General features: G+C 40.1%; 1 protein-coding gene across 5 annotated transcripts in view; it reads right to left on the bottom strand.

Annotated features, from left to right (window-relative positions):
- Positions 1-2,920: 2,920 nt before the first annotated feature.
- axin1 (axin 1) overlaps positions 2,921-22,508 on the bottom strand; it is a 28,880-nt gene continuing 9,292 nt past the window's right edge. For 3 of the 5 annotated variants that reach the window (XM_029279017.2, XM_065964571.1, XM_020642503.3), the window contains 10 exons: positions 20,512-21,480; positions 15,846-15,989; positions 14,774-14,870; positions 13,728-13,865; positions 9,500-10,002; positions 9,242-9,406; positions 8,772-9,020; positions 8,447-8,554; positions 6,377-6,526; positions 2,921-6,222 (listed from right to left, as the gene is read on the bottom strand). In XM_029279017.2, the coding sequence (XP_029134850.2) occupies positions 6,096-6,222; positions 6,377-6,526; positions 8,447-8,554; positions 8,772-9,020; positions 9,242-9,406; positions 9,500-10,002; positions 13,728-13,865; positions 14,774-14,870; positions 15,846-15,989; positions 20,512-21,389 (2,559 nt within the window). In that variant the 5' untranslated portion in view covers positions 21,390-21,480 and the 3' untranslated portion in view covers positions 2,921-6,095. The remainder of the gene's footprint in view (positions 6,223-6,376; positions 6,527-8,446; positions 8,555-8,771; positions 9,021-9,241; positions 9,407-9,499; positions 10,003-13,727; positions 13,866-14,773; positions 14,871-15,845; positions 15,990-20,511; positions 21,481-22,508) is intronic. The other 2 variants (XM_065964572.1, XM_020642505.3) reach the window with 2 other exon arrangements.

The following is a 22,508-nucleotide window of genomic DNA, read 5'->3' on the forward strand; positions in this document are numbered from 1 at the left end:
AAATCCTTACACAAAAAAATCTTCAAATCATATTGGCAAATCAAACTTGGCAAACAAATCAGGACAGTTATCAAATTCAGATTCTTTTATCGCAGAATAATGTCTAAAATCAGGATATTCATATTACACAAAGACCTAGGAGGCCTGGTATCAACCAGGTCGCCGTATATCGATTACAACTTGTCCAGATGGCTGCAGCCAGACTGTTATCAAGGTGAAGTAAACAGGAAGATTGTACATCCATGCTCGCAGTACTGCACTGGCGTCCTACCAGTCACCAAATTCCATGCAAAACTCTTCTGTTTTCCATGTAAAGCCCTTCATGGCCTTGCTCCAACCTACATTACAGAACTCCTTAACCCCATACAGTACAGCCAGACCCCTCAGATCCTCTGATCAGAAGCTTTTAACCACCCCACATGCACAATGAAACCTGTTTGGAGACAGGGCCTTCTTCTGTAAGCGCATCGAGACTCTGGAATAGATTATTATTAGAACCGCTAAATCTCTTGAATGCTTTAAAAAATGTCTTAAGACTAATTCTTATTCACTTTCAGTTGATTCCCCAGTTTACTCGATTTGCATCATACCATGTTTAATTGGAAGCCTTCATCTGTGTGTGTGTGTGTGTGTGTGTGTGTTTGTCTGCTCTCATAACCCCGCTCGTGGGTCAGGGCAAAAGACAAGAGGAGTCAGAAGTTTATCAAAGACAACTAATAATTTATTATAATAATTTATTTGAAGTGTTGAAGAGTACACTAACATAAATAACTAAAGAAACAACAAGCATCGGTCAGGCTGAGAGAGAGTGAATGAGTGAAATCAGCAGATCTTGAGAATGCACCAGGCACAGGTGCAGCTGATCCTGCATACGAGCCTCCCATCAAGGACACACCGCCAGCAGCAATCACACATACAGACAAGCAGCAAGCCTCCCAATGGCCTGGTGACAGGGTCGTCACACTGCACAGTCAAACTGCAGTGGGCTATAAGGACAGGGGTTGTTAGATATTCCGCCCTGAAATCAGTATGCAAAAGCTCTTGCTTAGTTAGCATTGTAGATGCAGCTCTAATTAGCGTCTGCTCGACATGCGAGGAATGGATCAGTGGTAACAAGAATTCATCACTTGCTTTAGGTATTTACAGTTTCAAAAACATTGCTTTCTCTAATGGAATTTAAATATTAACATAATGCAAATAATTCTTCTTTGTGTGAATGTTAAAGAAAGGCTCGAATAGGCTACATAACATTTGGTGATATAGATTAAATGAAATCAAAAGATAAAGATAAGAGAATAAAAATTGAAAAAAATATAATCGGCTAAGACTGAAAGAACACGAGGAATCGATGCAAAGAATAACCCCCTCTATGAAGATGAACTGTAGATGGAAATGACAAGCTTCATGATGTGAATATCAATGGAGCCGCCCCTGATGAAATGCATGAAAGCTGTGCCTTTGTTGCAAGCCTAAAGGAATCCTTTCAGTCAAGCACTACACTCATTGGATTGGAGTTTTGAAACTTGGCCCCTTTGACTAAAAGAAACAGGGATGTGCACTAAATGGCGTTATCGGCAGGTCAGCAGCAACGTTAACACATGGCAGACAGCATAGTGTCATAACATCCACAGGCAGAAGTATGCTGCAGTGAGAAGATTTGATCTAATGGAAAATACAATCTGTGTTTCGTTCATTTAATTCCAAAGTGCTCTGAGGCATTGTATAATCGGCTTGTTCACACCACCACAAGAGGTAATTTTTGTTTTCTAACATGAGCTGGCTAATGTTACCATTCAGCTAAATAACGCAACATGGCAGCGGAGGAGTTTTAATTGCTCTTAACGTCCTCCTGATTTAACCCGCCCTCGGGAGTATGAAGTGTTGATTAGTTTGCAGCTTATAGTTAGGGCTGGCTCAGGTATGGACCAGCTCTTATAGTAAGGCCTCTAAAGGCTTAGTCTGTCACATTGAGATCCTCTCTCTCCCTCCTTGCTCTCTTGTCTTGGAGAGTCCTCTGGATCAGGGGACGGCCTGCTGCTGTAGATCCCCCCCCCTCCTGACTCCACTACTACACTATAATATCAGCCTTACATCTATTATCATTATTATAAATATTAAAGTGAATATAAGCACTACAACTATTAACAATTTTTATAACTATTTTTGCTCGAGGTTCCTGCCTGTTAAAAGGCAGTTTTTTCTTGCCACCGTACCTTTGCTAAATGTTGCTTAGTGCTGTGCTCATGATGGATTCATGTTGGGTCTTTGTAGATGATATAACAAGTACGGTCATGTACCTGCTCTTTTGTAAAGTGTCATGAGATAACATTTGTTATGAATTAGTGCTATATAAATAAAGACTGATTGATTGATTGAAAGTCAGGGTAAAGAAACATAAATGCTGATGAGCCTTTTCTCTGCAGGATATTGATTTAAGTTACTCTACTCAAAATGAATATGCTAATAGTCAAGAGAAAGGAAAGAGCAGTGTTTGTATAGCTCTTTTTAAAATTCTTCTCAGGTGAGTGGTATGTGCAAGTTGTTTGGCAGAAATTCCTGTGATAGTCAAACCCTTTATTTTGAAATCTAGCATACTAGTTCATCCTTAATTCATTAATGTTTGTCCCAGCAGAAGAATCTCTGGGAGATGAACTGCTATAGAATATGACCAGTTAACTTACAGCGCCCTCCTCAGTATTTGACCTAAAACTGCAGCTCTGCTTATCTTGGTGCCGTTCACAGGCAACAGTGAGTAAATCCTGTCAAGGGAGCCTTTACATGATGATGCACACTGAAATAAATACGAGGTAACAAAGGAACGTCTTCCCCCATATTGTAATGGCTCATGCGTGAAGTGTGCCGCAGATTCAGTTAAATTCATGAATGGAGGTGCGGTCAATAAGCACACTGAACTCCAGGACTGGTTTATTGCATGTATTTATTGTCCGGGTACCTTAAAACGGTAACCATGCTAGTTAGAGAACAGAAACAGGTCCAGGGTACTGAATGTGCTGCTGGCTGATGACATGTGAACTTGTACATATTTACATAGAAAAGGTGGAATAGTGACAAACATTTAAAACAAGAAGGACTTTGCAAATTATATATATATATATATATATATATATATATATATATAAAATAAAAATAAAAAATCTAAACAAATGAAATAAGTGAAGAAATTCCCTGGTAATTATTCCCCCATAATAGTCTGAAAGTGAAACAGACATCATTAGCTTTGTGATAAAGGCACTCTGATGTTGATTTGATACATTTCATTGATTTCAATAAGTTAAGGACGTTTACTTTGGGGGCTTTCACAGTAGGAATCGTAGCAGATTTGATACTCTAAATTCAAAAGAAATTGACAAAGTAACGATAACTCAAAGTATTTCACTAGATAATGAACTAAAAAAATATAATTTAACATAAATATACGCGCTGGAGCTCAACATACTTCATATATTAAACTGATTTAAGTTAGGAATCTAAATAAGGCAGCATCAAGAAACAGCATTCAAAACAAGGAGATATTCCTTACACTTGGTTCCTATGCAACAACATATACTATAGAGCACTCTGGTTTCAAGGTTCGATTATCATACTGCCTTTTGTTCCTTAACAAAAAAAGGCTTTTCTTGTGGCACGTTCCTCAATACAGACACCTGTACAAAGAGGAGGTACAGGGGGAGAGAAAAAAAAACCAGTGGCCTTGAACCTTAATGTCATGTAGCTTCTTCTGCTGACTGTGCAGTGATTTTTTTTTTTTCATTTCAGTTTGTCCAGTGCTAAAGAGTCCTTCACATTTTCCTAAAAGGGCAGACTGACTGGAATACTAATCAGCTGAAAACTGCTTCAATGCAATAAGAAAATAAAATAAAAACATTTTCCAAAGCTTCAGTGTTTTGAACAAAGAAAAGCCACCAGATAATAAAGAGCAGCCACTCAAATAGGAGGGACATCAATGTGACAGGGTCAGTTAAGAGCGTGCCTCCAGGACCTTACATATACTTTTTGTCTTTGGTGTAACGTGACCTATTTCAAGTCGCACTAAACAATTATTTCCTGCCAGGCACACGATGTAGCTGTGACAAGCTAGAGAAGGCTACAGTTGACAGGTACGCTTAATGTATGCAGTCTTAACTCATTGATCAACTAAAGAGTGGTTTCAAAGATATCGTGGATTACAGAAATCAAGCAAGCTAAAAAAACCAATGTAGGGAAGCATAAGTGCGACATTTCAGTGTCTGTTAGCCCTCACCAGCTCCCATGGATAATGTGAACACTGAGACCTCCTCTTCAGGTCTAGCACTTTACAATAAGTTTTAAAATGCCTCTGTGACATTCATAGCATAAGCATAATGGACTTAACGTAGTATTCAGACGACATTCGGTGGCCTTCTCATTCAAGTGCTGTGATATGACCTCTGATAAAGAGCCTCTCTGCACTGCAAGCATGAAGCTGACAAACCTCTAATGCTCAAGGGAGAAATGAACCGGAGAAAATGAACTCAAAACATTTGTCATTTAGTGTCAGACTGGAGACAATTCAAAGAAAAATTGGCAAAATGGCACCCAAATAGTTGTTTTTTTTCCATATTTCACTTGCAACGACCTTTTACAAAAATGGACAAATTACTAATTTTTCAATTAACCTTAACTATCAAAATTGTAAAACATTTAGAGAAGCCCTGTTTTCTGAAAAACACAACTGACATTTACTCAAACAGGCTCTTAATAGCCTGACTTTCCCCACACAGCCTCTTTTTAGTTACTCATTAGAGAGTAAATCCATATAAATGCACAAAGTTGATTTTGATTAGTTCATCACATCATCGTTGACCAATTTGCATAGATATTCACCTTCAATTTAAAACGATTTCTTTTTACACTTTTATGCTTCCACTTTGTTATTAGAAGGCATTTTTTAAACTTTAAACTGGAGTCATTAACCAATACAGTGAAGGGCCACTGTACATAAATATGGCCATTGGCTATATTTATATACAATACACAAGAAATGACCAGAAAAATGAAACAACCTGTACGACGCACAGCATTACACCAGTCCTAAAGTGAAGAACAGCTTTGTGAACCATGTGTTTGATCAATGATGAGAAAGTGTCAGACCTGAAGAGAAGAAAAAGAATAAAGTCGTTTTTTTAAAGACTGACTTTCTTTTTTGTTGCTGATTTTAAAGACCGTCTTTGATGTTGATTTTGAGCAACTCCAGCAAAGGTTAAACCTCAAAATGACCCAAAACTCTGTCAAGTTTGCCTTTCAAGCTCTACTAAAAAAGACATGAAGCTGTTGAAGCGGGCCGCCGTCGGCTGTACAGGCGTTTCACTTGTTCTGGTCAGCTGTGTTTGTCGCTCTACATATTTCATGTTGAATCCTACGATGAGACACAGTCAGTGGTATTAAATACAAAGACAGTGCAGCCTGACTTTTAGCCACAAAATTAAGTAGTGGAAAGTTAATTTTTAAAAACATAAATAATAGCACAAACATTAGAGTCTAAAAGGGCTCTGACAAATGATTAAAAAAAAAAAAAAAAAAAGAGACAAAATCAGCCCTATAAGGATTCTGATCGTCATGGACAGGGGGGACAGTCCTGCTTCAAAAGCATTCGTTATGAGCTTTTTAAATATTTAAATAGATATAAAATTGTGTCACTTTAAGCACAAACTGTACACTTCAGGTACCAATACATAAAAAACGGTGGTGTTACTTAGAGAGGACACCCTCTGATACATCATATCAAAAATATGTAGCTTTAGTAGCACTTTTATTCTTCATTCATCTAGTTTACTTTACAATGCTACATAACGCTCCACAGAAGTGAATGAGGTCTTCCCCCCCCCTCCCCCCTTCTAGTTCAAAAATCACTGCAGCGGTGCTACCGAGCATCAGAGATCACGAGTCATGTGCTGTGACCACTGCTCTGCTCTTCATTTCCGCTTTCCTACTGTATCACCTTCTTCAGTTTCCACCCTCATACACTTCCTCTTCACCAGCAAATCGCTCCTCTGCCTTCTTCCTTTCACTGACTTTTTTTTTTTTTTTGACTCCTTCCACTTCGACATGCTCACTTTTTAATCAATTCTTTCCACTTTCCCGATGATCTTCTCCTCAAAGATAGGCAAGATGGCTTCATCTTCCCGGATCTCTTCAAACACCACCCCACAGTCAAACTCATCGCTTACCTTCTTGAAATAGTACCTGAAAAAGAACGAGGAGCAAAGTTATCGTCTTCAGGTTAACAGCAGGAACCTTTGATTAAAGCTCTTGTAACTTTTTGGGGAACTGTTGGTTTATCTGTGAAACATACCCAAGAATATATTTCAATAAACATGAAAAGGAGCATCAATTTCACCTGTAATTTCCTTTCTTTGTCAGCAGTTCTTTGAACTGGCCCAGTGTGACGACCCTCCCTTTGACTGATGTCCTGTACGGTATCAGCTCCTCACAGAAGTAATAGGCCACAGTGATGTTCTCACACTGGAGCTTTTTAGTGGTTTTATGCCTGCAAATAGAAAGGACATACTTCTTATAAAACCTCAACCCTTCCCACACTTTTCAAAGTTATATTATTATTATTTTTTTTTTACATGTAAGGACAAAATGTTCTAAGAGGAATGAGATTCAAATCATGCTCATGTGCTCACTGTGGAAAGGATGAGTGTGTCTGCAGTTCACTGAAATTACATTTTAAAAACAACACAGACATCTGTGTGTTTCTGTGATATGAGCTACACAAATCTTACATCCGAAAAGTGGACTGTAATTGATGAAACCATGGGAACAAAGCCCTTGGTCTGTCAGTGGCAGTTAGTTCCGCTGTTCACGTAAATGCTAAAGATGCGTCCTGAAAGGAGCACTTCCTTTTTTCAATTTGTCAAATCATTCAACAGCTGCACCGAGGCTTTCTAATAACAGCTCTTACAGATGCAAAACAAAAATGAGAAAAACAAGAAGTTCTGTTTGAAAAGGATGTATTTATATGATCTATTATCTGCTAATGTAAAAAGCAGAACACGTTTTAAGTCTGCACAGCGAGGGCTGTTATTAAAAGACATCTCCCAACCCCAGAAAAGGGGTAATACCTATAGCAGCTTCTGGGTTTGCCATAATGCACAATGAGATCATTTTATCCTTAGTGTTTTCTACTCCTGATAGTTTTTCTACTGACTTGAACCATGTCTGTTTCGTCACTCAAATGAAAATGACTTTGTGGGATGGTCAAGTATCCACTCTCAAAATAACTAAAGCCATTTTCACAGATGCACTCCTGAAAATATCTAGATAATTCCAGGAGGACTTCTCCGGATATTTTCCTGACCTGGCTGTTCACATATGTACCTCATAGTGGGAGACTATATCCCCTGTCAGACAGGAGGGTGTGTTGGGGTGGGGTGGGGGGGGGGGGGGGTCTCCTTAGGTAAAAAGAACAACGTGGAAGTAGCAGACGTAGCAGGTCGGAATCACAATGTCAACAATTAAGTGGAGAATAACATTATGGAAGCAGAAAAAGTAATGCACCTGTTTAATTATGTGCATGGGGATTGCATCAGTCGCGTGTATACAGTCTATACACTGTACAGCAGTCACAGTATTGAAAAGTCAACCCCCCCCATTGGCCCTAGGTGATGTATTATTGTGTAGATTAAACAAGAAGACTGAGTACAGTCTCTCATTTCAGTGAAAATATATGACAACTCATAAAACCATCACTATTTTATTTTTTTTGTAAAAATCTGGATTTTTGCCACATTCTAATCTCTATTTTTTTCCTTTAGGAATTTTCAAGCTTCAGTCAGTCGAGATCCAGGCACACAAAGTCATGATCTCCAGTCCTCACAGGTCTGACCCGAGGGTCTACCTTCTGGCAGTGCAACATGACCTGCCTTTCATCTGCCTTTTACACTCTTCCCCTAATCCCCTCCATCTGTTAAGTATCCATGTGAGAGGGCAGTCGAGCAGAAACATGGAACTGAAAAAATATCAAAAAGCTTCTCCTCAGTACTTCTGAAAAAACACAGGACACACACTACATGTAAAAAAAAAAAAAAAAAAACAGCAACAGTCTTTCCACACTGTCTCCAGCAAACAGTTTCACCACTTTCCTTGAATAAATATGCAGAATATGTGTGTGATATGTGGATGTTACAAAAACTAAACAAAATACCAAATTAAAACAAACTCTTGGATAGACTTGGATACATGATATGACATAACAGATGCAACACAAGAAGAAGGGAAGGAGGGAAAGAAACCGTTCATCACTGCGCAATACATTTCTCTTTCAGTATCTGAACACACACATTTTTGGGAAACTAAACTCACATGGGAATGAAAGAATGGGAAATGAGGTGGGTTGCTGTGTTTTGGGAATAATGACGCTAAAAAAAAGAAATAAAAAAAAAGTAGGAAACAGTGAACATACTCAAGCTCGGAAAGCTCGCTGTCAGAGACGGCGGGCACCATGCTGAGCGGAGGGAACAGTGGAGGCCTGACTGCTGTGCGACCCCTCTGGATCACCTCCATCACATACCTGAGGGACCGAACAACCCCAGCAGTTAGACAAAAACCTGCACTAAGGAGCAAATAGGCTATAGACAAAAGGGTAACTGTGATTTTGAGTACAGAAAAAAAAGGGTTGATCCACCCTCTTCTCATTCAGCTCAAGTTAAAAAAAAAAGTTTCTGTCGAAAAACTAACTGATTAACAGGAAATAAAACCAGGCTACACAAGCATCTCCCTCTTCTTACCTTTGCTTGGGTTGTAAGGTTCCGGACTTTATCTTCTCCTCCTCAAGCCGCCGGCGCACCTCCTCCAGCTGGATGAGGGGGCTGGGAGCCGGGTTGGGGGGCATCGTGGGATCCTGGATGAAAGGGTGAGACGGCTGCACGTTGTTTCGTAGTTGGGTGCCACTGCAAGGGTGCACAGACCCCGATCGCTCCACAGAACCGAGACGGGATCCCTCATGTCCTGTGGTCCTCTTGGACCCTGCGGTACTCCTAAAACAGACAGTTGTTCTTTTTGAGTATAAACATACAAACTAAATAAGGCAATGATATGCAGTAGTATTTTTCTCTTTTTGTGGCGGTCATGAACAGAGGGGAAAAGGAAAGATCACAACAATGTGACACTGGGGGGCTTCACTGCACAACCTATTTTTCAACTGGAAAGGTTTAAGAGTTCATTGCACTTATCATGCACTTTAAATAGAATCACTGACCCAAATGGGCTCCTCTTATGTTGAACCATTTCTTTCTGTCCCTCCATCAGCCACAGAAGGATCTTCTGGTTTTTCTCCATTTCCTCTGCAGGTGCAGGCATGTCATATGGCCGCACCTCCTCACCTTTCTTCGTCGCTCTTTTGCACTGTGTGCCTCCTTTGCTACTGTATGGAAGAAAAACATTTACAAGATTAAATGCAATAAACAAACACATAGGGTGCATTGATGACCATAACAAAATCATTGTTAGTACATACCTATACCCCATCTGCTCCGTAGTGTTTGATCCCATGCCGTCTGCATAGCTGCGTGACTTTGATCCCCAATGAATTGCATCCATGTTGCAGGGAAAGCTGCCGTGCACACGCCCGGCTGCCTCAGCCTCCACCTGCTCTTTGGACTTCCCGACGCCTGCGTGGTGGATGTGGTGACCATGTTTGTGATGGTGCAGGTGGCTGCTTTCTCCCTTGGTGCCGTGCCTGGATGGATGTTTAGCCTGGCCCGAGGACAGTCCCATCCCACGACCTCCTGGGAAACCGTCTGGTGAGCGTGACTTGGGAGAGTGACCTGTGCCTGGTGACTGGCACCCAGGGGTCTTCATCACCCGCTGGACGTGGTCGTCGAGGATGCTCTCGGGGTTCTCCTCATGGGAGTCCCCCATCAAAGGAGCACTGTAGGGGAAGTCAGCATAGCGGGAGTTGTAGTTCTGAGGATAAGCACCAGGGGGAAACCTAGCCATGACTTCGTCACCCTCCTCTTCCTGTACAGCAAGAAAATAAAATAATTAATTATTAATAATAAAAATTTGAATAATAAAAATATGTAGAGGAAAAAAAGTACTTCTTGAAATTAAACCAAATCCATGTGCATCATTTCTATATACATTTTAAGATTTACAACTTACCTATAAAACATTTGACACAACTGAGGTTAATTCTATTGTATTTTAATTTGGTGATATTTGAACATTATTTAGGTGGATGACTTCAAAGAAGCTCTGAGTTTTCTGCCTCTCTCTGCACTGAATATTGTCTATTTTGTTAGTTTAACCTGTAGGTGGCATAGTTTCTCCATGTGTTTTCTCGTTCACACTGCTGAGGTTTTTTGGACTAAACAAAGAATGGAAACCTATCTTTTAGGTTAACAACACTTAACGCTGATAGTGTTTCTGATCAAAGAGACCAACAGAGGAGTCATGGTTCAGAAGAGCTTGTGATGAGCACCTGCTGCAGGGCAATGGACGTTTTGAAGCAGAGAAATCACTCAGTGGAAGGAGAAATTCAGTCATGTAGAGCTGGTTACGGTCAAGTTAAAGTTCTAGGACCACAATTACTTCAAACACTTTACAAAGCCGATTATGTGGCTGTTTTATTTTGTATTTAGCTTTAAATGTGCAAGTTGTGAGAGACATTTTTTAAAGCAGCTTGAAAGGTAAGCAGCATTCTGCAAAGCTTTGTCCCTGTCGTGTGTCCTGCATAAAGTTAGCAACACTTTGGCAAAGAGAAAGGAGGCAAGAGAACACAGAGATGCAGTGGAAAGACAACAGTAGGTAGGGGTTTCACTTTCATCTTTTAGCCAGCTCATGCCCACACTTTTTATGTCAGTTGTGTAAATGATGAAATAAATCTTCAATAATCTGCACTTGTGAAGAGGCCACCACAAACTGAGTTGCCCTGTGCTCACCATCCATTTGCTATAAAAGTATAAAAGAAAAGAGAAAAGGGTTTCTCGTCCTGCTGTGCCCACTGCTTTCTTAAACGTATCGATTCTGTAAAGGGTGCAATATGCAGCCAAGTATTTCTTGGCATGGTTTTAATCATTTCTAATTCTCTGTATCTTTGCAAAAGATCCCAAACATCTGTGATAGCTGAGCCCACTGGAAGTTATTCATGGAACCATGACATCTTCATTTCACCACATCTTTACACGGACTCCATCTCATCATTGAAAACAAGTGTCCTGCGCATACAGCGTTATTTGACAATCTGCGAGTGAGCCTGTGTGGTGAGCAGAGGTTTTCTGATACGTTTTCTTATTAGAAGTGATAGCCTGAATAGTGATGGCCTGAAGAGTTGCATGCTTTTTTTTTTTTTTTTTTTGTAAACACCCCCAAAAGCGGAGCGACCAGGGGTTGCATTAGATTTTCTGTCATTTTGACACACAGGATCTGTTCCAATGATGTTGAAACATGACCTATTTAATAGCATTTAGCTTTTGAAAAAACTTTCTAACAATGAATAGCCTTATATTTCAAATCTTACAAATTCTGCATTTATAAGAGCATGCACAGAAAAGATGAACACCGCTCACTTTTCATGTTCGTTGTCCGCAGTCAAAGCAGAGCACACCGAGACACCGTGGCCATTTCCCCCCCCGACAAGCAAATAAATGATGCAATGTTCCTTAATCATATCAATTCAATATGAACACATTTTTGAATAGATAGTAATTGAAGCGAACTAAATCGAATGGTTGTTGCCATAATTTCAAACCTTAAACTCGTCCTTGAGGGTAATCAAACATAAAAGGGAGATTGCAGCAGAGGTGATTGTCAATAGGTTTTGCATCTTTGCCTCAGACAGTCCCAAACAAAGACAGGGAAACTTTACACCCATTAAAAGTGATTAGAAATTAGAACCAGGCATGACTTTCTGAATGTGTGATTTACCGATTCTGCAAGCACTCGTTTCAGTGGGAGGAGATCCTGTCGCACTCGACCCTGCTGCACCAGAAGGACCGCTTCAGACCCCTGTTAACGACCCATAGCAGTGTTTCCTCTGCCATCATATTATGAGGGCGCCCCGCCCCCCTTGAAGATTCAGTTCATTTTATTTTCTATATAGCTCCAGATCACAACAGTCATTTAAAGATACATTCCCTACAGAACAGTTCTATACCTGTCATTTTATTAAACAAACTAAATACCCTTATCTTATTTATCCTATTTACAGGACGGCATGTCATTTCTGTCTCTACATGGTCACACGTTTACAATTCTCATCGGCTCTCTGTATCGCACGCACGTACACAGATTTCAAAATGTCTGTCATTGCTTACAAATGATGTCAAAGACAGAAAATATTCAAATAATGCAACCTCTGCAGTCCCTTTCAGAAATGATTTCCTCTTAAAAGTCTTCATGCATATCATTTTCAACATTAGTTTACAGTTCCTCTTCTAAATGCACAGAGTCTCACTAGATAAAGGAAGTCATTTCATACCTGCCTCCAGGTTTAATAAAGCAAACCACAAGCCGTGTGATGGCAGCCTCTCTCCTTCCAGGTCCAAACCACATAAATTGTCTGCCTTGAGACTTAATATTTGGCTCGATGTACAGAGGGAGATTCTGTTTGTGATAGCATCGGCTATTTCATCATCGTTCAAGTGACATCAAACAGGCGGCACGCTGTTCCAGGCTTACAAGTGGCCGAGTGTGCAGGTGCTTCATCCGATTCATCCACAAAGCCAGATCGCTGACAGGCCAACGGTGGAATTCTCCAAATGATTCATGATGCTTTTTTGTTCCCCGTTCAAATGGCTAGCCTCATTAATTTTATTAAGGCCAGACGGATTTAAGTGTCCTTTGTTTCTGAAAACTTTAAACTCGCTGGCCAGACACACATCTCGCCTTCAGGCTTTAGAAGTGGGCTGTGGTGGCATCTCACACACATTTGTGATCCTGCTCAATATACTGTTTGCTTCTCAGTATTCCATCTACAGTCATGATTGAATTCAGACTCTTTAGTCAAAGGGGAACATCCATTCATAGGCTTAGGTGAGAAAATAAACTTGTAAATAAAAATGTGAAAAATGTTTCCAGTTTAAGAAAAAATAAAAGGTTAGTCCAAAAAAGAAAATAAAGATTTGTTGACAACAGGAAATGATCTCATTACACCAAAATCTGCTCCAGAAATGATCAATGGTTCTGTTCTAATAGCCGATAGACTGCTGTGTCATTTCTGATTTTCCTTGTTGTATTTGGTCGTACACTTACATTTTTCGCCCCAGTGTTGATATAAAATAAGGGATTCTGTGACGGTATAACAACCTCTGCTGAATTAAATGAAGCATTTCCCTCTACATCTGTTATTTTACTGGTGAAGGAATAGTTTATGTGTTAAATAATTGGCAGATTAAAGCCATGATGAAAATCAATGATAGCTGCAGATTTAAACTTACCCCTACTTTAGGGACAAGTACTTCAATTTTATTTCCCCCCCTGGCCACTAATATTATTCACTTACTCAGTAAAAGAAGCTCAGTATGTCTCTGAGTCAAAACATTTTGGTTCCTGTCCTTTCCCTGAACTCCCTCAAGAACTCATTTAGTCGACAGACAGCGCTCTGCAATGTGAAGCTCTGCATTAGCTCTGAAAAAAAAAATAAACGCTGCTTATTCACACACGTTAACCCAAATTAACTAAAACAGTGGATCTGCTTGTGCTTTCAACAGTAGACACTGGCTCAGGAAATACAATGAACGTACCAGTCGTACCCTCCTCAGCCGCTCCTCCAGCTTCTGCTGAGCCTCTCTCTCCCTCAGCACGCCCTCCAGCCTGCAGATCAGCTCTGCAGCAAACCTTTCCGGCTCCACGTGGATATCCTTCGGAATCCGGTTTGTGCGCTGGGGGAAGACGTGTCAAACTGTGAGCACTCTCTGTGAATTTTTGCTACTGCTGAACAACTGTCAACACAATAGTTTAAACCACCCTGACCCCTGACATCCTCTCAGTGACCACATAAAGGAAATATTAAAGAAGGCAGTGTCAAGCGTTAATAGACATTAGGCAACTGAAGACTGCTTGTCAGGTTTATGCTCCCACTCTTTTATGTTTTTAATGAATTCTTTTCTTTGAATTAGATTAATGTATGAAATTTGGTATACAATACATTTCTACTTGAATTGCCTTCTCAAGGACATGAGGGATATTTATTTTGTTTTCAAAAAGATATTAATGCACTGCATGTATGATGAATAGAAATCTTATGGCATGTGACTAAAAAAAAAAATAGGTTGGAAAAAACACCAACATTACATTAAAAAAAAAAAAAGAAAAAAAACTGGAAGCCATGTCAATCCAGTTGTCGTCAATGAGGTGAAGCCGCGATTATTATTTTTGGGCAGAAAAAGTGAGAGTGAGGAGTATACAGTTCTACAGTCCTAATAGGACGCTGCGTGTAGACTTTTAATTTGACTCTTTACTCAGAGGCCTAATTAGGTCCAGGTTTTCCAACCAAGAGACAGAATAAGCTGCAGAGGGAGGCATCAGGCTGTCACAGGGGAGGAATCATGTCTGCTAGGCTTCAGCGCACACAGCTTAGGAAAGCATCAAGCTGCATTTAGACAGCCAGTCGCTTTCACCATCAGCTATTCTTATACTCCATCACAGGCCCTGCGACACAGTCGAGCTTAAATATGCACATCTCAAATGTAGGAGCAGAGGAAAAAAAATACGGCAGGGACAGGCAGTTAGAGAAAGGGTGTAGAGGCAGAAAGTCAGAGGGAAGGGAAATAACCCATGAATAACTCACTGGAATATGATGTAGTGACACTCGCCCATTTGCTTTGGCACTGTCGTGCATCTCCCGATGTTTCTGTTTGCGGTTTCTGCAGGGTGGTACCCCATCTCTGGAATTAACAACAAAGACATTTTCATAGAACATCCTCATGAATAAACAACACAGGCAGCTTTGAAGTGGAAAGGCTTTCCGCTGCGTTTTAGCCCAAATGAATAAGTCTTGATTAATCAGTACAGGCATTCTCACAGGTTTATTGTGTCTCTTCTGCACCACAAGTGGTCTGGCAGATTACAGTGACATGTTAACACACCCGTGAGTCTGTAATTCCACGCGGTATTGGTCATGCTGGGTTTTACACTCTCCTGTACTGAACGCTCTGGACCAAATAGCTGAAATAAGCCTCTCATGCGTTCAGCTTCAAACACATTTGTGTCCAGTTGTGAAAGCTTTGAAGTTTTTGTGGGACAATTCTCCTGTGCCATCTTTCCAACTAGAAAAAAAATGTTTTAAAAATCATATTTTACCAGCACACTCAAATGATACTGGGCATGTGATCCCAGATGGTAGATACGGCGCTTTTGGTCTCATCCCTGTGCCAAACAAGAAGACAAACTCTGCTTTGTTTAACACAAATAAAGAGCTGTGACTACTGAGAATTATTTTTGAGACATTTGGAATAATATTTTTGGCACAACTGCAAAGATAATCAAGTATGTTAACATTTATAGTCCTGTATATTCAAACATACAGTACATCATTTTATATCAGCTAAGAGTACAGTTTTAGGAACCCCAGAAAGTATTAGATAACTCTAAAAGTTTTTACTGGTGCTTTACGACTTAAAGAGCAGATGAAACTTTAAGTGCTGCTTCTGGTAAGTTTACTAAAGTGTTCTGCCTTTCATTTGGGGCTTCAGCCAGAAGTGCAGCAGCCAAGCTCAGCCTTTATGATACAACAACTTAATGTTGTTAATGTACTCCATCATACATTTGTGTGTGTGTGTGTGTGTGTGTGTGTGTGTGTGTGTGTGTGTGTGTGTGTGTGTGTGTGTGTGTGTGTGTGTGAGTGGTGAGGCAATACTTACACACTGCCGTCGGTTAGGGAAATTGTGTCTGTTGTGTCACTGGACATACTCTGCTGCTCACTAGTCAAGGCGCTGGATGCAGGAGCCCTATCAAACAGATATGTGACAGGATGTGGGTTGATGGGCTCCATACACGTTGCATGTCTGAAAAAAAATCAAGAAATAAAGGAAATACTGAGGAAAAAAAAAGAATTTCTGACATCGAGCATCATGACAACATTGACAAGGAGTGGAACAAAATATTGATACAGCAAGTAGTACTTCTAAATGACTTCTACAGGCTGTTAACAAGAATAGTTGGCTGGTTGGTTAGTAAGTTAAAGGAGACAGTAGTTTTTGGTTTGGGTTAAAGTCTAAATAGAGTTGAAGGTTTAAATCACTGTAGAGCCATGAACACCACAGCGCTGTGTATTTATCATGTATGTGACATGTATGCTGAGTCAAGAAACATCAATGAATGCATCGACCACACTATAGACATTCTATAGTCTATAACTAATTGCTCTTTGGGGACAAATAAAGTGGATGTTGAATGAAATGCAGGATATGATAGGATACCAGGACACCATACAGACCGTGATAACAATAATATCATGAGACAGCGATTCTGCAATAACTGATATATCGCTAGACAATCTTAAAATGATACAACACAATACCTGATTAACTGACAAATACAAAATGACCCTAAAAGGTTTAAGTGCAAGACGAACCAAGTCATTCACTGCAAGATGGTGTCAGCTTCACCTCTTATAACGCTTCATCCCTAAAAGTATTTTCCACCGCTGTCCTTTTCTTACTTTATCCTACTGTGAACTCGTTTGTCCAAATAACGTCATATTCAAATTTCCCTCCTTCATGTCATTCAAATAATTTGTCTCAACCCTTATAGACTTTGCTGAAAACAATAATATTTTCCTTAAACTCGGATATAAAGATTATTTTGATGGGCATGCAACACATTTGAATACCGTTAAGTTTGTATCATTCAAGTGTGTGTCTATGTGTCTATGGCTGATCTTGGTTCTAATAGAACAAATACACAAATGGATCTGTGCTATAAGATTACTTGTGAAATACATAGCTTTAGCATTTTGTCAAACAAGAATATCAGTAAGGTTATACAGAGGTAGCAAGATAGCCTTCTAGTAATACAGAAAAACTCAATTTCCTGCATTTTGTCAATCTTCCTAAATACAATAAAACACTAGAGTGCCTCCCAATACAATTCTGGAGTGCTGAACTGCGGGGGTTTAACTGCTGCTCTTAATCTGACGCACACAGATATATTAGGAGGCTTCATTCTCGGTCACTGACTTTGCTGAGCACACTTCTTACCCATGAATTAAAGATGTTGGGCATCATCTCTTTTTATTCAAATTGGAATTCCCTGAAGCACAAATCCGAAGCTCTCTCCCTGTTTGGAATGCAGAAGAACCCAGCCACAGTTCAAAATGAAACCTTTGTGACCGGCTGATTTTCATTAGCATCTACATTAAACAACAGTGAATAATTCAAGCACCAGGTTGGGGATGGGTTGGGACAAATACAAAAAAAGTGCAGTCAAAAAATAAAAATTTTAGGCTGTCAGACAAGTGAAAGAAACCAACATTGGAAAAGAAACACAGCACTGGACACTCATTCATCTGATTCCTTTTAGTGATCTGAAATAACCACAATAAGACCATTTGAAAACACAAATGATCTCCTGTCCCTCCCAGTAACACAACATGCAAATGGTTACCTTGCCTCTGTATTCCATTATGCAGACCCTAGATCAATCACTCAAACACTACATCGACAATTGAGTCTTGCCTTTGAGGTACACAGCTAAAACTTGAAAACCAAACTGAGCTGTTCATATTCCAAAAATCTCACAAAGCATTCATGAGTGTATAGGTCCTTCTCTTTCAAGTCATCTTTTCCCTTTTAGAGCCGATCTGAAAGACTTTTTAATGTCCTTTGTTGCCTGTCTTTCCAGAGATCAGACACAATTGATGTAAAATTCAGTTTTAACAAAAACCCAGCGGGTAATGCTAAAAGGCTATTTAAAAATGAAGCATGTCTTTTTGTAATTCAAGCCAAATGCTTGATTGCTGAAATAATGATGTGAAAATAAACTCAACGCTGTGTTTCACTCACTTATTTAAGCCTCAGTATTTGCTGCCTTCAGATACTGTTCACATCTTCCCATGCACATGGCTGGAATGCCTTGAGGTAATTATTTCGATCGACTTTTTTTTTCATTTTTGACAAATTTCAAGCAAACACTGATGTACAAAAAAACTGCCTTTGAATATGTTTCGCAAAGAAATACTTGGTTCATCTTAGGTTCTGCTGATATCAAGCAGAGAGGCTGAATGCAATCAGAATGCAGAGAGAAAACCAGTCCACAAACCCATCCTGACCCCTCCTGCAACACATTCAGAGGCACAGGCATTGCAAAACAACTTTTTTGCTCAGCTCTCATCTACATCAGATTACTGTGAAAGAACAGTAACACAACCCACTACCACATTGTAATTGTTTTTCATTTTGCATTCTTATACTTTATTTTGCCAAGATGGCTCAAGCCAAAGCATGTAACTAGTGCTACTTACTTCCATTTTGTTTAAGATTACATACTATCCAAAGCAGGCGGATCACAAGTGTGTAAACAAGCATCCACAGTCAAACAGAGTCTGTTCTCGCTGTCATTTGTCTGGATAATGTGTGTTAAAATGAGCAGACATTGGATGGATTAAACACTATTTTAGCCCCAAACTGGTTTGGACCTCACTGATCAAATGGCACTGCCTTGTCCTCGTGTCAGAGTAGGAGGCATTTTTTTTACTCATTATAGTGAGTAGTGGCACAGCTATCAGGTAAACATGTGTTCGCTCCTCTCCAAGTTTGACATCTATAAGTAACAGCAACATGATGTGAATGTGTTCGTTCTGCAGAGTATATCTGTGTCTGTCTGTCCCGAGCTTTAACATGAGCCCATCGCAGCACCCAATTGTATGTGCATTACAACCACCTAAACAACTGCTTATAAGGTGTGTTTCAACTCAATTCAATGATAACCACGCTAGTTCCAACAAGTTATTCGCAATAAAAGTCCCCAGCTATTATGTTGTTCGAATGCTTTTTTTTAATAAAACAGCTATAACATGGAATGTGGGGGGGTGGGGGGGGGGGGAACGTTAAAACCATTGACTCAGATTCAGCCTACAAGATATAAGTCCTGAGAACTGAACTGAACACGGACTTATAAAAGCATCTTTCTTTGGACTCGTGCACTAAGATGATTTGAGTATAGCCTCATGCTTGTTTGACGGGGGAGAAGGAGGGTCATAGCACTTCATTCATTTTGTAATACTGCAATATCAAATTATGAGCGCAAAAAGGAAGAGAATAGAGATATTCATTTCATGTCATCTTACCCACCTTTACTTGCAGGTTAAGGTCCACATGCCTGTGCTAGTTGCACCCCTGTCAAGTGCTGCTCCTATCCACGGCGCTTACATCCGGGCAGGAGAAGTTGTTACAGCCTAGACGCAACATTTTACTGGCATCTTGGGCCTCCATTAAAAATAATAGTAATTCATTTTAAGAACAAGTAATACTTGTCGACTACAGAGGGTGACCTTGTTTAGTTTTCTTGTCTGTTAACAGCACACAGTCATAGTTTTAGGATATAGGCCTTCCCACGCAGTCTGTATAAATAATATATGAAGCCACTGTGACGTCACCCATTAGTTTGTCAACTGCCTTTGTGAATACTTCCGAGTTCTGCACTTTAGCGTTTTCCATTTTATTTTCTGAGTCAAAATTAACAACATCTGGACAAGAGGGAGAAGCTGGAGAGGATTGAGGGGTTTAGCAAACAGCAAGCAACAAAAGCTATATCTAGCCTTTGCCTGCAGCTGATAAATTAGTTATTAAACTGTCAAAACTGGAGAAATATAAGTTATCAAAGGAAACAGGCGAGAAATTAGATAAATGCTGCTCATTCAGAAGAGCAGCTGCAATTAACTTGTTTGGTAAATAAATAAATAAAGATAATGTTTTTCATCATCAATCAGCAGACTTGGTATTGCTGATACCATTGCAGGCATTATAATATCTGGGCTAATCTCCTTAGACGTACCACTGTGTGGATGAGAACATTTTTCAAAGCTTGACAGGAAATTATTCAAATGATACTGATACTGCGCACACACACATCAAAGTCAACTACTGGTATGAAACCACAGAATTGACAGACTTGAAAAGCTACGTAATTTTAATGACCTTAACCTTGTTGTCAAGATAAACACTACTTTAATTTAGGAAAAATAAAACATTGTTTTCGTATTGATTCAGGCAAAAACATTATATATTCCCACCTTTGTGAAGGAAATCATGATCCCAACACTCCCTGCACCATAAAAATCTACTTCCACCTTTAAACACAAGTTAACATCTGAAGCCTCTGACATTTCCTCTCCACCAGGTGTCAATACACCACTCCTCATATCTCAGCTTTCTCTTGTGCTATACTCAGGCTTTGTTCTCACTTCAAATCTGCAGCATTCTTGGTTTTGTGGGGTTTCAGAAGTATTTCTAATTCAGCAGTTTGCAGAGAAAAGGTGTTACGTTTAAGAGAAGAAGGGAAGCTTTGTAGTTCACTGAGAGGATTTACCTGTACTCGGGACTGTCCTGGAATCTGGGACTGTTGGAAACATGTGGTGGTAGCGTCTCCGTTAGCAGCTTCTGGGTGAGCAGGCTGCTCATCATGGGGATGCACTCGGGCTGCTCCTCTGGCTTGTCCTCACTTCTTAATTTTGTTTTTTCATCTGAAGGTTGTAAATAACCCCACAGGCCTTTACCATTCCCAGAGACAGGGCTCTGATTGCTATACAGCTTGGGGCTCTCTCCTCCTGTCCTTGTATATTTCAAATATATGTCAGACTTAAGAAATAAAGGATAGGTGTTTTCCTCAAGCATAGTCTGTATCTCAGTCTGAGCCTGGTCGAACATTGCAGGATCAATTTGGAGCTTCAGGACGCAGTCTTTAATGAAGGACTTTGTAGCTGGTTTGATCTGCTTGGAAACAATCCCGTTGTTGTCCACAATGTATTTCCGATAGATAGCTTTCGCCAGTTTAATTTTCCTCTCCTCATACTCCTCATTTGCTTCAAGTTTGCGGAAGCCGCTGCAGGCAAACCAGAAGTCTAACATATCTGCACACTCCTCCTGCTCTAGAAAAGTCTTAAACAGAAGGATGCCATCTGTGTCATCCAGGAGAGAGTGAAGAGATTCGGCCCACTTTAGGTAGGGTGGTGTAGGAGAAGCGCTTCCCTCTGGCTCATAACCAAGGTCTAAGTCGGGTCGCCTGGGTGTAGCCACAGACGCCTCACATTTAAGGCTCTCTGTCTTTGAGGAGAAGCCAGGGTTGCAGTACGGGCGTCCATCACTGCACACCAGCTCACCTTCTTCCCCTGGCACTGGAGGCCTGGGAGCATCCTCAGTAAAGCTGCCTCCTTCTTCTAAGTAGTCCCTTTTGTCGCTTATGCTCATAGTCCCAGCATCCACAAACCACGTCCCCGTAGAGCCCGCGCTGCAACACTATTAGATCCAGATCTCTACTTATGCCGCTGCACAAAAACTCCTGCAAGGAGGGAAAATACAAAATGAGACGCAGCTTCATCACATCATTGAGTAGTGCTAGCTTGTTTCAGCCCTTTCCATGATAATTGTTTTTACTATGTATTCTCAGATTAATGGGCAAATATGCAGTGATTCATTGATAAAAGAGGTGAAATCACATAACATATTATTGCTGGAAAAAAAAAAAGGATTATGTGCCATATTCACCATATGCTCGGTTACAAATGGATTAGAGCCTCCTTGGAGATTATCAGACTTTTGCACAGTTCGCATTTGATCAGTTTTCCATGAAAAACTTGTGCCTGTGCCAATTTCCAGCTGAGCTTAAAATTAATTCAATTTTTGTGGGAATCCAGAGAATTATAAATATGTGGCTGGCTATAATGAAGCATTTTAACTAGAAAGTAGCCTCAGGTTCACTCATATATGCAACACATGCTGCTCGAAAGGTGAGCTTTATGGCTTTTTGCACTTTGATATGAAGTGCGCAATTAAACTCTCTGAAAGCTACAGTACAAAGCTGGTATAGTGAACTTAAGGTAGAATTAGGGAATTGATGCAATAGACAAATTGAGGAGAAAACTACCAAGAAATCAGTAACACAGAAATATGCTGAAATAAATGACGAGGACTTGACCTCACATGACTGCATATTCTGCAAAACGTCTTAAAAATGTATGCAGAAATTGAAAACTGGAGTCATTAGGCATATAACAAGGTTTTATAGGCTATAATTGTGCAGCACTGAGTCACATTCAGAGTTATGTGGGCGTGTTGTGGTAATCCAGGCCAAGAGTCGTGGCTTCAACGCAGTCTGGCTCTAAAGCTGCTCTCTATCAAGCAGCAAATATGAATATGATGAAGCGTTAATGTATCCTCTCATTTGTATGCAACAGTATATCATTACTTTACACAGCTACTCAAGATTCATCTGAAGGAGTACGAGCGTTTCATCACATCGGCGAATTCACTTGAGGTTTACAATATGAACTCATTTACAAGGCAGCCTTATTATTCCCAAATATAAGC

This window comes from Labrus bergylta, chromosome 16 (genome assembly GCF_963930695.1).
Source record: "Labrus bergylta chromosome 16, fLabBer1.1, whole genome shotgun sequence".
NCBI classification, from domain to species: Eukaryota; Metazoa; Chordata; class Actinopteri; order Labriformes; family Labridae; genus Labrus; species Labrus bergylta.